Source organism: Tauraco erythrolophus, chromosome 9 (assembly GCF_009769465.1).
Source record: "Tauraco erythrolophus isolate bTauEry1 chromosome 9, bTauEry1.pri, whole genome shotgun sequence".
Classification (NCBI taxonomy): Eukaryota; Metazoa; Chordata; class Aves; order Musophagiformes; family Musophagidae; genus Tauraco; species Tauraco erythrolophus.
In genome coordinates this window covers 18,064,674-18,081,860 of record NC_141473.1, presented here as the reverse complement: position 1 = coordinate 18,081,860, position 17,187 = coordinate 18,064,674, and the positions used below count along the sequence as shown (strand labels likewise).

Here is a 17,187-nt window from a genome sequence, read left to right as displayed (position 1 = left end):
CATTTACTGTGCAAAATGATGTTCGTATTTGACACCAAAAACAGTATGTGGGAGTGGCTTCATTGGTGGTGGGTACAATTTTGGGAGCTCCCAGTCTCTTTTCTTTTGTCTTCTGTGGGACTTTTCCAAGAGAGAAGGTAACTTCATATATATAACACTGGTAATTTCATTGTTGGTAGTAGTGCAATAATTTTCTTATTGACTCCCAAATGTCTTAATTCAAGAAGAATTTCTAAATGGTTTATTTTCTAAAATATTTACTCAAACTGGAGGCGTTATGAAATTTACGTGATGAACCATTCCTTCTATTAAATCTGTTGTGTTCTGAACTTTGACTTGTGAACAAGATGGGTATTTTTTATTAACTTGTCTCAAATGACACAGTGTTATTTTGCACCTTTTGTAAACAACATAATGAACTGTGTGTTGACATTCTTAAGTTGCCACGCTGAATAACTGTCAGCTTGCTGGAAAAGTAACATTTTAATGTAAACACTGGATAAAATTGAGTTAATCTTCAAATTACATGTGTATGTGTGTATATACATGTATAAAATATAATCAAGAATGGTGAAACTTCACCTTCTTTGAGTGTTTAAATGTGATGCAATGTTTTCAAATCAGCAAAAGCTGACTAGGCTGACTGTCCTCCTGCTTAAGTGGATTGCACTATTTCCTCCCTAGAATTCACAGGGAATTGTAAATATACCTTCAGTAAAACTTTATGGACATAAAGATTGTGTGTGTGAGTACATATGTAAGATAAAAGTAATGTTATGCAGTGCAGTATAACATAGAAGTGTTATAATACACGAATGGCAATAAGTTATTCTAAAATTTGCAGAAGTCTGTGGTATATTTCTGCCATCATGTACTGTTATCTTGTTCAAAGCCTAAATGTTTACATGAACCATATAAAGCTTTATTTTCTTAAAAAGAAACACAGCCGTCTCTTTCATCTCATACCATAGTAATGCTTCTTTATTTAATTTTTAGATTGGTAGCATTCTGTTTGAGAATCCTCCTTCAAATAAATTACTCTCAAAATGTGTTGATAGCTATACCTTGATACATTATGATTTTTTTGGTGTACGAGCATTCAGCAAGACACAGACTTGCTAACTGAGGTCTGACGGTGGTTCTTTGCCATCATAATAACTAATAAAACGTGGCTCTCGCAGTAACTAGAAACTAGAAGGAGGGTTACTTTTATCCTTGCTGCAAAGCCAACTCTAGTATTAATTCTCCCTATTGCTTTCTGTGCAAGGAGCAGAGTCTGTTTCAGGGCTTACTGACTACCTCACTGTGGCTGAAGAGTTGTCCATGCAGCTTCTACTGACGTCATGTTGAACATAAAATGGGAAACAGTTCTTCCTCATAGCCCTTGACTTTTTTAATCCCGGTAATGAAATAATCATGTAGTTGCTCTTTTGTGGCCTTATTGATGGCGGGAGGAAAACACATAAGTGTACGGTGTTGCTTCAGGGTTTGAGGAAGAAGCACTTGGGTAGAAGAGAGGTAACTAGTGCCCGTGCTGAAGGAGGTTCAGCCTTGCTCTGGGATAGAGGAGAGAGTGGGAACTAGATGAAGTGGGCTAAGGGAGAGCTAAAGGAACCACGCCTGAAGCCTGGGCGTGTAGGGCAGGATCGGAAGGCAGTGTGTTAGGTTTGGAAATTAGATGGGGTTGGGAACCAGGAGGAACATGAATAGTATTGCAATGAAGAGGGAAAGAAACAAAACAAAGCTCTATTACCTGTGGCCTAAGCTTACTTCCTGTTGAAAAGCTCTACCTGATCCCTCGCCTTCCACATTTGATTACCTTGGAAGACCACAGATATCTTTTGTGACAGATTGAAGTCCCTGTGTAGAAGACAGAGTTTTCCAGATTATTTTCTGGTATTCTAAAATTTCAGATCAAAACCTGCTGCTTTTTGCTGCTTTTCCCATTATATCATGAAATATGCTTCTGAGCTTGTTCAGCATTGTGGATTTTGCCGGTGATGCACGTCTCATTGAAAGGCTGTATTAATTCTGGTAGTTACAGAGACATTTTGTCAAGCTGTTTTTCATTCATCTGAACGTACTGGCTACTGAGTTTGCATTGGTTTGGTAGGATTTTAGTATTTACAGATGGTAAATTATTTAAATTGAAACCTAACTGGGAAAATATGTTCTCCACAACTAATTAATTAAATGCAAAATGAATTCTTTTAATTAGGATTACTGTTGATGATGTTTATTGCCTCTTAAAACCACAGTCCTAAATTATTATTTTATAGTACTGTAAGTCTGATATGCCTGATTTTTTTTTAATACCTTTGCTATATAGAAAACTTGCACAGCAGATATGTTCCTTTTTTCTTTTTTTTTTTTTTCTTCTTCCCCCGTCCCGGCTGTGTCATCTTCAAACTTTTTCTCTTGTATTGAGTTGTTTGAATTTCATCTTGAACTTTTTGAATGTCTTTTTCCTTCTTTATGGTGGGAGGGATAAAAGAGAAGAGGTAGAAGCTACATTTTCTTTGCTTTTGGAGCTAAATCTAATGACAGCTGTACCGACAATTTTCTTCTGTGTTTACATGCAGCCAGGAGCTATGGGCGGAGAAGAGGTAAAAGTATTTACTAAATGTTTTGTTTGCTGAATAGTGGGAGAAATAAATATTTAGTTCTTTTATAAGATGATGTTACCAATTTTAACATTATTTGGTTGATCAATTGCTTTGTATAAATCAATCTCATATTCTTCATTTGCAAAACATCTCCCTTTTAATAGCAGTTTAAAGCAATGATGATATTGAGCTGATAACTTCAAGTGTGTTGCTATTACTAGTGAACTGGAGGATGACAGAATGTAAAGACTCTTTCATGACACACATTTATGACTTTAAATGTCTAGCATTCAAAAAAAAAAGATTGTTTTCAGCTTTGTGGTTTTTTTTTTTAGTAGAACTGCAATATTTAACTAGTGCATTGAACACTTCAAAAATACTTTTGTCTTAGATGAAGCACCTTTACTGAATATTACACTGGAGTATTACATTGGATTGCCTTAGGTAGAACACTGTGAATACCAATACTAATAACTGTCCTTAACAGTGAATATTTATGATAATAATAATAAAAAGATACAGTATTTGAGCACTTTTTAGCTTTATTTCATCATAGGCAACCCTTAAAAAATAAAACATTTTACAAATATACAGTGCTGCATATAAATCCATTCTGAGAGATTAATGAACATGGACAATAACAAGCTCGCTGACTACCCGCAAAACTACTAATGTACCTTACGTTTATGTACTCTGCTGTAGTTTACACAGACTGTTTTTACTGAGAAAATAGCAGTAAAGATTGCAGCTTTTAACAATTAGAGTTGGGCAGAGCCATCTGCTTGGGGTACTTTGCCATTAAACTTTTTTTTTTTTTTCTTCTTTTTCATGTATGTTCTGTGACAGCTATGCATGTGACATCACTTCCTTTTTTAAATGTAGAATTTGCATCATGTTTAGGAAGAAGCTTAGGGACAAAGCTGGCTCTACAAGCAAGCTGATAGGGTACAAATAACTTGTAGTTTGCACATCTGGGCAGATTAAGGTGGTAGGCTAACTAACACAGTTAGTACTAACGCAGTTTATAATACAGAATTTGAGCTGGTTTTGTTCAAAGCTGACTGATTTTAGTGTTTACTTCATAGATAAAACAAGAAGAAAAGAATTACGTTTTTCCTCACAAACTTACTTCCTATTTTTCCCCCACTTCCAGGGAACAGGCTATTGTTAACAGATATTGAAAGCATCCTGATGCTTACTTTTTTCAGTGCTTTCATGGTACTGAAACAAATGGGAAAGTATGTGGAGTATATAATCCTGTATACTCTCTATGCATGTGAACACTTTAATTTCATTTTAAGATTGTGGCAACTGTTTCCAGGTTGATCACATGGCACCAAAGTAGGGAAGGAGGTGGGAATCAGTTGGACACTGTTAACTTCTTGCAACTCATGTTTACTTGTAGAAATGAAATATAGTAGTGTGGCAGTAATTCTGATGAATACAGTGTAGGCTGTTTTATACAAAATGTAGAGATGAAAAAACAGGGCAAACAAGTTCTGAATGTGCTGTACTTTCAGATTTTTATTTTTTTTTTACTCTACCAAAAATCATGTTTCACACCATAATTGTTTCTGATGTCAAATTCAGGCTTTTCTATAGTAACAAGTAGATTTGTGTGTGTGTGCTTGTGTCTCGTCATTATTGTTAGGGATTTTGTGACTTGCCTTATTCATACAATATTAAAGTTTGTGATATTCATGCTTTGTCATTACGTTGAATTTTCTAATGTTGTTTTGAGCTTTCTTAAGCTTAACAAACATGAAATTCTACAGTAGTCTGTTAAAAAATGATGTTTTTTATAAAATGTTCTCATATATTCCTCTGTTACTGTTTTTATCATTTGTATTGTGGTATACGCAGAGTACCCAGAGGTGAATCTGTGCAGGGAGTCATTTCATGTTTATTATTCTTGGATATTTTAATTAGCATTTGATTCTGCCGCTGTGACTAAGCATCGTCAGTGAGAAGAGGTTTTGTCAGAAATTTCTTGGGGCTTACCATAACTTATCAGTGCTCTATTCTATCCTCTGTTTTCTTTGAGTAAAGAGGTGAGCATTTCTTCACAGGTATCATGCTTAGAGCTGTTGAGTCATGTTCTTTTATGTACCTTGTTTTTAACTTTTACAACCAGTTTTTCAGGTACAGATGTAAGCACAGCTATGGGAAATCAGCCTAAATCTAGTCTGCTACACTGACAACTCAGAGATGCCAGGGGAGGGGCACGAGAATATTGAAAATAGGGCATTTAGTGATGCTTTCTCATAATACTCTCCCAGAGATTTGCCTCTGGGGGTTTCCTGAGGTGATGTCTCAATATTCATTGCTTCAGAATAGATTTTTCTCCTGTTTTTGCTCATTCACTTTTTGAACCTACATAAACTTTTCAGCATCCTAAAAAGCCTGTGGCAAGGAGTTCCACAGTTTGACTTCCTTTCAGCCTTGCCATGTACTGATTGTGTTCAATGCACTTCAGTTTCCCCTTACCAGAAGAGACAGTGAACAGTCATTCCCTATTCCCTTGTCTGTGTGCTTTCCATTATTTTAAACATGTCCTTCATACATTTAACTCTATACGTGACTTAACTATAAAGTTTTAGGTCATGTTTTGCATTTACTTAAGATGAGTACCATGCTTGCATGCTGTCAAGCATCTGGTGTAAGAGGTGATAGCTTTTTTAATAAAGCTGCTGTGCATTTTTATTATTTCCTTAAGAACTCAGCACTTACTCAGCCTCCTCTGTGGACCTGTATTTTAGTTGAACACCTTGTTCTAGTATCTATTAATTTGATATGTCGACTTCCACTAACGGCTTGTGTTTATTGTTGGTTTTATCTTTTACAAGCAGGTAGGGTGGGGGGTGGGAACGAAAAGATTATTTAGCTTCCTAGTAATGTCATTCTCTTATGGGTATTTTCAAATTTCATACTTTTTAGTGGGTTTTGATTTGATATTTTTACACAATTTTAGCCTTCCTAATTATTATTTCTCTCATGCATGTGTTCTCTTTTATGCTGAAATGCATATGTTTATGTATGTGCATGACCTGTTTGTCCCTTAATGGAATATTCATCAATAGTCTTTCCTGTTTTATGCTCTAAACCCACCATTTCTGACAACCAGTTATACTAGACTTTGAAGAGTAGCATCTCTAAATCCTTCTGTGATTGTGGCACTTACCCTGTTTTTTTATGTTGGTGCTTAAAAGCACAGTAGGATTTTTTGCTTCAGTGGATTTTTGCATCTGTGATCTCTGTCAATGTTGTGCATTCAATATATTCTTTTTAATCAAGACTTTTCTAGTGCCTGCTGTTCATTAAAAAAATCCGGCTGGTGTTCTTTGTCAGTCAGAACATCCTTCCTGGTTTTTGTTTGTTAGCTTGTTTTCCAAATATAGAGTTGCTTATTCTTTTTGTAATCTGTCCTTTACTGCTGGAGACTGTTATTGATAGTTTCAGTGTATTTCAGTGTTTTTCTGACTAGTGTCCCTCTGCAAGTCTTGATTTTTCTCCTTGCTCATTTTTATTTCCTGTACTTCGCTGTGCTGTTACCAATGTGGGATTAATTCTTCCTTAGGTCTTGCTGGAAGCCAGTTTCATGTGATCCATTACCTTTGAATTTAATTATGTGCCCTGCTATTTATATTTGTAATTAACCCCTTTATAAACTGTTTGTATCAATTAATTATGATTCCATCCCCTGTAGCAATCCTCCACAATATGAGGGAACTGTTAGCGTTTTCAGAGTTGAGATGGGGTTCCCATTTATACATCTCTCTACATCGCAGGATTTATTTTTCAACTCAGGTATAGGGAATTATTAAATTCCAAAGTTGGCATGTTCTCCAGTGCTGCTTACATACAAACTTTCAATATTTCTTTATCTTCTGGGTTAATAAGACTATTCTTAAGATAATGTGTGTATACTTCCGTAGTAATAGCAACAAGTTAATTGCATCAGATGATCACAAATAAATTCTTTACTTTTCATGAACCATGTAGCAGCCATGTATATTGCTTGTTGTTAACTCATTACTTAACTGAGTAACAGCTTGACAGGCTGTCCTAGCAAACAACTTTTTCTTCAAGTGCAAGTTTTTTGTGGTTTAAGAATATTTTAAAGATTTTTTTTTTTTCCTGTTAGCTAAGCTTCGTGTTTCACCTACATTTTTAATATCCACAACACAAGGTTTTTCTATGTTTATTTTGCTGTTTGCCCCCCTACTCAGTCTGGGCCTCTGTCCACTCGAGGAGGAAGTGACGCAGCCCTTGTGGTTAGGACCCTGTAAAGCACTCTGAAGAAGACAGTCCGGTTCGGCAGTGCAATGGCTTGAAGGATCTCCTCTTTAAGATCATTCCTTCAAGATCTGTTATGGAATATTTAAATCTCTAAGCATCGATTTGAAATGTAACTCTTACAAAGGCTCCTTCTATAGCTATATGACACACAATTTCATCAGATAACTGGTTGGTTTTATTGCTAGCCGTTTGCAAGAGTTTATTTTAAAGCTAAATTAGGTTTATTGTCTTGTAAGGATAATACAGTCTTAGAAAAATAGAAGCAATACTAATGAACATCATTGGGATAACTGGACCACTTAGCTGGGCCCTTTAATGCAAATTCTGTTAAAGCAAAAGAGTAAAAGGAAAACATAACTTTTTTTTTTTTTACTGAAATATTTAATTCTCCAGGAAATAGCGTTAACTATAGATACTACAAAATCTGTTACAGGTCGGTCTTCACTCTTTCCTTTTGAAGATGGCTTCCTAGACGACAGTCATGGTGATCAGTCGTTATCATCGGGTCTCAGCTCGCCAACACGCTGTCAGAATGGTGAAAGAGTGGAACGCTATTCTAGAAAGGTGTTTGTTGGAGGTCTTCCTCCTGACATTGATGAAGGTACTGTGAATAAGTTACATTGGTGAGATGCGGGAATTGGCTTTCATATAATTACTTTTAAAAGGTCAGATTTTCATAAAAACAAATGTATTTCTGCAGGTATGTCACTTGTAGTGCTTGTGGCATTATTTAGAACAACCAACCACCACCACCCTCTGCAACACCTGAGAATTTACATGACATTCTTTTGTACTGTAGATCAGAAGAGACGAGACAGAAATGCCTGCATAGCGGGTCTTCTAATCTGCAATAGCAGCTGTGTTCCCGCATATGTAAAGTGGGAAAGCTGAAAAAGGGAACTTAGTGGGTATTGTCACTCCTCCATAGTTTTCCCCTGTTCTTTTTAAAAGATAGGGTTGACTTTGAGGACTTTGTTAATACAGTCCTTTAATTAATCAGCTCTTATATCCAGCATATATGCAGTGTTCAGTTGACAAATGTAGTGCAATTAACATGGTAACAAAATAATAACCAGCTTAGTAGAGATGGTCAGGGTTTTTCTCAATCTCAATCAAAACCTGCTCTACTTGTATGTGCCCCCAGACACCCTGACTCCCAAACCAAAATTGTGAGGTTTTGGTGTATTTTTCATATTATAACTGGAATTCACCACTACCTAGCTTCAATTGGCATATACAGGGAATTTGAGAATGCGTTATAAGGAAAAGAGAGGGATCTCCAAAGCTGCTCTGCTAAACTGAAGCCTAAACCACATGCAATGTTAATAAAGAAACAGCATGAGTTGCCAGTCCGTGGTTTACAAATGGCTCAAATGCAGTTCCCGTGTCACATCATGAGCTGCAGGACTGTCAATACAGGGACTGCTGGGTAATCTGAATCCCCAGCTGTAAGAAGAAGCAGGCCAACACAGGTACAACTGACGTGAACATTGCTGGGTCACTCAGAATCAAAATGTATGCCCAGCCTGTCCTGTGAGGAAGTAACATGGCCACTCGGGAGCTGTTACCCTCTTCCATGAGAGGTCTACTTCAGTAACACCTTTTTCCTTCAGCTCCTGAGTTATGCGGTATGTGTTTTGTGGGTCTAGTTGCTTGAAAAATCTCATGTGCAGCTCATGGGGTCAGATAAACTGGACACATCTCAAACAGCAATGAAAAAACTGTAAAACCACTGCTTTTCTCTTCAGACTTTTCTCCTGATGGATTGTTGCTCTGATCTGTCTAGCATCACAACAGACTATCTTAAACTAATTCTTTCTTTAAAGAACATAAATAGATGCATTGAGAAAAAAGATTTTTTTAAAAAATACTTTTTTCTGAAGCATTTGCGTGTAAAACAAAATTGTCCTATAGGATAGTTTGAGATGTGTGTTCCGCAGTGTTTGTAAATTGATGCTTTAAAAGCAAAGAAATAACATGGTAATTCAAGGCAGGTTTCCAGAGGGGACTGAGGAAGGTGAAATCCCCACAGTCGCATGACCTGATGCAGCCTGGTTTCTAGGGCATGCTGCAAGGAGTGGCCATGCTGACATGTAGCTCCTCCATCAGCCCTGTGTGGCTGCATCTGACCCTGCTTTGCAGCTATAATTAGAAATAGACCACAGCTGAAGCATATTCACTTCTAATGGATCATGTTTGCGTTTAATCCTGCTGCAAACTTGCATTAGTTGAATACAAAATTACTTTTCTAAGCAAGCATGTATGGCATAGAGGTGAAAGAATATTTAGGTATCTTATATGTACATTATTGCAGTTTTCACTGTTCTTAATAGGTGTAGAAAATAGTGTCTCTTTTTTTATTATTTTAAGTAAGAATTTTTACCTTGCCACTGTCAGTCTTCAGATTCTCTCTAAGGTGCCTCCTTTGTTTTTTGTAGATGAGATCACTGCCAGCTTTCGTAGGTTTGGACCTCTTGTGGTGGACTGGCCTCACAAAGCTGAAAGCAAGTCATATTTTCCACCTAAAGGTAATTAGTTTAAAATACATTCATGCAGGCTGTTCTAGTAAAAGGAAACTATGTCTGCAATGTGGCAATCCATTACAAAGAAAAGTTTTGACTCTTTGTGATGAATTTTCTCTCTTTCAACAAGCATCTTTTCAGCAGTTCTCATGATGGAAAAAACACAGTTCGGTGACTGAAATGTGGTTCTGTGTGTGTACTTTTTCAGCAGTCCTGGAGTCCTTGAATCATGTCTTAATTTATCTAGGCTTGCTTTAGACGGCAAATTGCAGGAATTTCCTAGTGCTGATTCTGTTGCAGTTTGCATATTGTAGAAACGATAGGAATAATAGCTGGAAGTCACTGGTGGATTTGGTACATAGTATTTTGTAGGGAAGCACGAGTCCACTTTGTGTGTTCTGACCCAAGAAGCTGTGATCCTGCTCAGAACAACAAGGTTGCATCGGGGTTTGCTGGGTGCTGAACTGCAGGAAGGAGCTCCACTAATAGCGGGCAGGCTGGCAGCACGCACCACAGTCAGTTTCTGGGCTGGAGCTGATTTGGGTCAGGGTGGTCTAGAGCGCGTGGAGGTGGGGCAACTTCATACCTGTCAGCAAAACGCTCTGCAGACCTGTTTGGGTTGAGAAAGAACTGTTTATGGGAAACCTGTTCAGGAGAATTACTTGACTACATCACATTGCTCTGGCTGTCTCCTAGCGTCTCCTGTGAGTTTGCATTTGCTATGTACATTCTGTTGTCCGTTATGCGTGCCTCTTGCATACAGTCTGGGAGTTCGCTCATGATCCGAAACAGCAGCATGAGGTTATACGCGGCATTTCTGATCTATATGTGAAGATTTTCTGTTCTCACTGAACCTGAAAGCTCTTAATTGGTCATTAAGGCCACTGCCCATTTTTTGGCAGAATGGGCTGTTCAGTCAGTGAACTATCCTACAATATTTTGATAGATTTATTTTGACTGTAAAAATCCCACAGATAAAAGCCAACTTAATTTCTCTGGAAGCATAAGTGCTGGAGGCAGGATAACTCTGTGACAAATACTTGCCCTGTAAACAGTATTTGAGGCACTTAAAACCAGAACAAAACCCCATATGTGCTCCCTCCTTCCTGTTCCATTCTCACAACTCAGCCTTGCTGTCAGTAGTTGTTATACAACATCTGTTCTTAAATTTAAAACCAAAACAAAACAAACTCAAAACCAGCAACAAAACACCCCAAAACTCAAAAAAACCCCATATGTTCCTGAGGACAGTTGGTAAAATATATGATTTTCCCTTTTTATTTTATTTTTAGAGGTCTTTAGGGTCTTTCTGGCTTCTGAATTCTGACTGTACCTTCACTTACAAGTTAAAAAAACCCACTGTAGTAAAACTGGTTTCTCCTTGTCCCTAATATCTCTTAGCACTCTCCACTTTTTTCTTTTTTTTTTTTTTTCTTATTAATTCAATAAGGAACTATTCATGGTAGATCAACATGGGACTTCCAGTTATGATTTTGTTCTGTATGTGACAGTGGACTAGTTATGCCTCGCCAAACTTGTAAAAATGTTTTTGAGTACGATCTATTTTAGCAGAAGACAAGGGAATGCAGCCTCACTTCTATTTTTGTCGTGACTCTAATAGAGGAAACAGCTTTCAAAGCCCCTGCCAGTTGCCCTGAGTGTCTGCCTGAAAGTGCTAAACAACAGTCAATCCCAACTGTTCCAGATTTATTTATAACTGACTTCTTCGTTATCAGTCGGGGCTGCAGCATCATACGTCCTGCATTCCTATCTTGGAGATTCACTTACAGTCATGTTAAGCTTGGTCAGTCAAATGTGCTGGACTTTCTGTGATCCCATATAGGCAGCATCTGCATAGAAGATGGAATATTACTACCAGGAGTCAAAGGGTAAAGCCTGAATGTGTGTTACAATTTTTTTTTCCGCAGCTTTTTGGTCTGTTTTCTATACAAAGAGTACTTCTTTTCTAAACTTGTTATGGAATCATTGATAGAAGCACCACAATAAAATGTCTCCACTGCTGTTTTTCATTAGAAGTTCCTTTAGAACTAAAATTAAGTCTTTCTTTTTTATTATTTTTTTTCAGTTTTATTTTAAGCTGTTTTGATGCATTATCAGGCATTTCTTTAAAAAATACCATGAAATGAGATATTTGAAATTATGCTTGGTACAAAATTCAGTGACATGACTGACTTAGCTGCCAAATACTCGTGAATTCAAAAATTTTTTCTCCCTTCCTTTTTCTAGATATCATCTCTTCCATGCTGCGTTGCTAGTCTGTAAATTCTCTGACATTTTGAATATGATTCTTTCTAAGGGAAAATATGTCAAAAAAAAAAAGACAAATTAAATTCTAGAAGAGAGAATTAGTTATTTTTTGTGTGCTAGCAATCTTGAAGGAAAACAGGAAAATTGGATTGCCGGGATGATGTGGAGGCTAATCTGTGTTCACCCATTAATAAAGCCTGACCTCCAAGGCTTCTCCCACCTACCTGAATGTGCCCCACTGGCAGTAAAGTTGAACCCTGCTCTTCCTCAAAATATGCCATCACCTCCAGACAGACATTAGTGTCCTTTTGAATGATGGCCTTTTCTCATGACTCCTTCGTGTCTGTAGGGTCAGACAGTGGGCAGTGTCGGGACTTGTAATAGAGCTCAGTATTTTTTGGTTTGTTTGCTTTGATAAGCATTTGGTTAGAGGTTTGGAGCAGACAACATCTGTAGTTGATGCCATGGGTCAGCACAGTCGGCTGAGTTTTACACCGGGGTAGTTTTACATCGTGGTATTCTGTCTTCATAGTTGCATCCGGTGATGGCATCTCTCGAAGTCCTGAGTGTATTAATACAGACTTCCAGTATCTACTACTTGGTATAATTTACTGAATTTGTGGAACGTTTACTATGTTGGTGCGACATGTGAATTCCCTATAGTTGCACTCTATTAAGAACACTTGATATTCTTAGAACTAGGAACAAAAGGCTGCAGAACTGTTGGCCATGGTTAATCTGATGAAGCATGAAATCTGAAAGATTGAAATAAAATGTTGCTTACAGTCTAGTGACCGCCCCGAGGGCTTTATCTGGTTAGTTTAGTGGGCAAGCGAGGCTATAGATGTGTAGTCATTTCTAGCAAGCCTTATTAGCTAATTTATTAGTTGATATGGTTGACTAGCTTAGGTGCAGTGGCATGTAAGCCGTTTTCAGGACTAGCTGGGGTCCAGAAACATTGCTGCAGTGTTTAGCTTGGACAAAGAAGTTTTTCCTGGATTTGGCATCCTGAGCAGGATGGTGTTAGAACAGGCCTGCTTAGGCATGTTATCTCAAGTTTAGTGCTGGACCTGATGGACATAAACTGGTTGTGTGTGAAATATGCTGGGTTGCCATCTCCAGCATAGCGAGTTACACAAGGCTTATTTAGTGCAGTGCCAGCATTATGATTTTAGACCTTGGGTGATCACAGATCAACATGGATGTGTCTGCACCATATTCCTCAAGCACATCTATACTATCTATATTATCCGGGTTTTCCTGTTTTCCCAGATATTCTAGATTTTGGTAACCCTTACTGAATCTTGCCTGACATCACAATACACTGTGAGCATGTGCTTGGGAAAGCGATCTGGCTTGGTCAATGGTTGAGTTTTGGTGGTTGTAAGAATAAAACCAAAATCATCTGATAGATCAAACAGCCCTTATAGGATGCATTGGTTGCCAGTGAGTTCAATGTTTAGGTTGCTGAGAGAAGAGAGACCTGTGGCACCCAGCTGCTCTGTCACTGAAAGCGTGCGTTATGCCCTTGGGCAAGAGAAGCTGGTAACCGATGGTGTGTGTAAGAGGTCGCTGTTTCTTGTTCTGAGCATGGGTGTGATTGCCTGAACGTTTCGTTTACCCCTCCTGGGCACTGTAAAGCTTTTCATGTCAGTGTCATCCATGAGGTGATTTTGATGCTTTTCTTCTGAATAAGGCAAATCCATTACCATCGCCTGATGGATGACTTCCTTTCGCATCTGTTTGGGTGTGTTAGTAACGAACCGGCAAAATTATAAATGCCATGTGTTGGTCTTGAGTAAGCAGATGCCTGGTTCGTAATGTGTTTACTTGGCTTTCACCACAGAGTTTTGGGAATTAAATGTGGTTTGTGGCTAAGTATTTTTTGAGTACCTGTGAGATATTGAGAAATAATGAAATATGTGCCAAAGAATGTTATCAAATGTATTTACACATTACCATGACACAGTCTATTTCACTCTGGCAAAATCCAGATAATTTGTACTTATTGAAACATAAATTGATGGATTTTTTACTTATTTGCTGCTCTGCTGAGTTAAGCAATGCTTCCGCTAACTACAGTATTTTTTTTTCCTTTTTTTTATTAAACAGATGGTGCCAACTGTTTCAAAAAAAAATTCTTTTAGTTTTTTTTAACAGATTGCTAGCTTGAAAACAACTTTTAAAACAGTCTTTACTGATTTTTCTTGGTGATAACTGTGATTTTTCTAGCAATCACTAAAAACTGCAAAATGTATTTTAAAATGACAAAAATCATGCAAAAGTCTTCCTCTGTTCCTTTCCATTTAGGAGGACTGGTGTTTGGATAAAGATGAGATATAGTGTGAGAAAATGAAGTAGAGCAGACCTTGGAGATAGGAATGGTTTGAAACGTGAGGAATGCTTTGTCTTTACAGTTGATTTAGATGTGTGATGCAACACTCTGATCCTCTTGTGTTTTCCCTGTCCTTCAGTTAGTTATTCTGTTGTTTGATACAAGCAAGCACAGTTGTCCCTACTGCTCCACAGGGGACACTGAGGGTGAACAAGATCTCATAAAGAAGAAAATAGTGCATGCAAAGTTGCACAAAGTAACATTGTGAAGTGATTCACGTGCTTTAATTCTAAACAACTGGTGGAGCAGGCTGTATGAACCTTCCTGATGGTAACGTTCCTTATGAACCTTCCTAAGGTAACGTTATATGGGAACACTGTCGTTGGTAGTCTTCTGACTGATCTTGATTTCATGGATGAGGACCATTTGCTGGTTAATTTCATGGCCACTGCAGTGGCTTCTGCCAGAGGAGCAAGAATGAATGGTTGTGAGGAGAAAGCATGGAATCATAATTCTAATTTCATCTGCCATATTCACAAGGTATCTGGTTTGTCCAAATACAGCAGCCTATTGTAGGGAAACTAATTGCTTTTGCTTAAATGATCTAAGACTGTACCACCAAAGTCCAGCACGAAACGCCTAGCCAATTTTTGTATTTTAACGACTGAAGTCAGAGATCCGATACTCACTCGAATGGAAACTGACGTTCCTTATCCAGAAGTGCATTGCAAGGCAAACAGCGATATCTTCTTTGAACTTTGATTTCATATGTCCCAACACACACATGCACAGTGTTAGTCCTTTACCCAACGGCGTCTGAGGCCACGTGTGTAATTTGCAGTCCCCGTGTCTTCCCACAGCAAGACAGCATCACCCCAAGTAGCTGTGTAACTGTGTAAGGTTGGTTTTGTGCAGAATTTTTCTTTTAAGTTTTCGATAACTTTTGTTAACTCTCTCTTTGGAAAGCTCTTCACAATATTTCCTGCCTTCTCCTAAATGTTTGAGGGTCCTTGGTAGCGTACTGATAACGAGATTTTAAAATGTCTGTCTTTGAGACTCAGTTACCAAAGAGCGTTCAAGGAGCTTGCTTCATGTAAGAGAATCTCTTTCCCTAAAATTGTGCCACTTGCAATTTGTTTTTCTAGGGGTAAACAAGAATCTGATGAGGCAAAAAATAAAAATATTTTTGAGCAATCAAGCCTAGGCAGAACAAATCTGATTCTGAGCTAGCTCTGCAGGATTACTCTCTCCCAGCTTTCATGTTGCTTTCAACAAATGCTGTTTTCTGTCAGAATTGCTAGCTTGCAGGACGTTTGGTTTTTTTTAAACCCTGAAGAAATCACTATTTTTTAGCAAGTGTTTGTTGACTCTTCTTCAGTCAGCAACTTCTGATGCCTAAGGAGTGACCTGGTCTCTTCAGCAGGCACTCAGCGTCTGGAGTCTTGACAGAGTTCGGTAGGAAAGGTGTTTCTGTCAGTCGTACTAGTTGCTTATGACTACAGTAACCAAAGAAGTAAATAAGGGCTATTTAATGGGAAAAATATAATGATTGTAGCCAAATATTCCTAATGTAGTTTAGGTTATTACTGAAAACCTTATTTTGAGAGCCAGGACTGTGCAAGTTTGGAAAGGACAGGTGGTGTAGAAGTCAAGAATGAAATTTGGGTTCCTGGGATCTAGTACAAAGTTGTAAAGCAGAGTAAATCCAACCCCAGCAGCTTCTGTCCTCCTCATTAGTGTAAACCAAATGTTCCTATGAGAGAAAAATCCTATTTTTCAAAAATCGGTTTCTCCCTTTCTGCCTATTTCCCTCTCTTTTTTTTTTTTTTTATTCTCTTTATGTGGTGTCAGAAACCTTTTTCCAATCAAGACATGACAAATTGGTTGTAATGCCCACAATTACTGGATCAGCTCCTTTTCAGGACTGTTTTTTGGGTGCAGGGGCAAGGTTGGGAGGGGCAGATGTTGGGCTGCAACTACTGACAGTAACTCTCTATTATTATTCTGTAAGAATTGACCTCACCAGATCTTGTGCTTGGTAACACTCTGTAAGACGTTCTCCTGAGCTGAGTAGTCTCTTGTGAGATTTTATGTGATGGGACGAAATCAGATTGTTTTCTGCTTACAACACAAAAAAAGAAGGCTGTTGTCCAAATTTAGATCTCTGTCCTATAAAAAAATTTATCCGTCGTTTATATTTGGAGATTTTTTGTGGGGTGGGGTTTTTTGTTTGGTTGGTGGGTTTTTTTGTTTGTTTGTTTGCTTGGTTGTTTTTTTGTCCTTAAGAAATTGTGGCTGACTAGTCTACAGGTCACATCTCTATATATAGACTTTTTTTTTCCTTCCTTTTTTATCTTCTTTTTTTTTCTCATTCTTTCTTTGTGTTGTTTGTTTTTTTTTTTTCCTTTCTCCAAAGATTTCAAAGTTCTTAAAATATCTCTGATAGGCTGGAGTACCTCCTCAACAGATTCTTGGTTACCCACCAGTGTCCTGGCATTTTTGGTGATTGTTTTTGCTCAGATGAATAACGTTTTGGGGATCAACAGTCAAATCACATTGGGTAATACAATGTCTGTGTACTGTAGTATGTTGTATGTGTACAACAGATAAATAAAGGACTAACTTTTCTGGTTTTTGAAGAAGCAATATGCATTTGGGGCTAATTGTGTCACACAGGAAATAAATTCAGTAGCTCTCCATCACCTAGGTGCCTCTTCATTGCTCAAGCAGATGATTTAAATAGGAAAAGTTATGTTGTCTGAAAAGTGAGAGTTCCAGGGCTATGATAGTCCTAGAATAGTTTTTCCAGTGCATGTTGCTAATATGATAAATTTTAGTCAGACCGACTTATTATCTACATGAAAATGAAGATTTTAGTATTTGGTATCTGAAGATGAAGACAAGTCTACAGTTTCTCTGGCTACACTTCTAATTTGCTAGAGAAACAACTTGTTTTCATACTCTTCCTCACTATTATGCTAGTCCTTAGAGTTTCCAGGAAAAAAAAAAAAAAAACAAAACACAACTGTAAAGACAGTCTTGGGTGATGCTCAATTTCAGCCTGGATGTGCATCTGTCAACTGGCCTCTTTCATATCTGAATCTATTGGAAAGTTTTATATAATCCAGGGGTTGACTGCAATTAACCATGTAACTTC

General features: G+C 37.8%; 1 protein-coding gene across 6 annotated transcripts in view; it reads left to right on the top strand.

Annotated features, from left to right (window-relative positions):
* CPEB3 (cytoplasmic polyadenylation element binding protein 3) overlaps window positions 1-17,187 on the top strand; it is a 93,063-nt gene that overhangs the window by 55,796 nt on the left and 20,080 nt on the right. For 3 of the 6 annotated variants that reach the window (XM_086616272.1, XM_086616270.1, XM_086616276.1), the window contains exons 5-7: window positions 2,583-2,606; window positions 7,339-7,506; window positions 9,344-9,433. In XM_086616272.1, the coding sequence (XP_086472398.1) occupies window positions 2,583-2,606; window positions 7,339-7,506; window positions 9,344-9,433 (282 nt within the window). The remainder of the gene's footprint in view (window positions 1-2,582; window positions 2,607-7,338; window positions 7,507-9,343; window positions 9,434-17,187) is intronic. The other 3 variants (XM_086616275.1, XM_086616273.1, XM_086616274.1) reach the window with 2 other exon arrangements.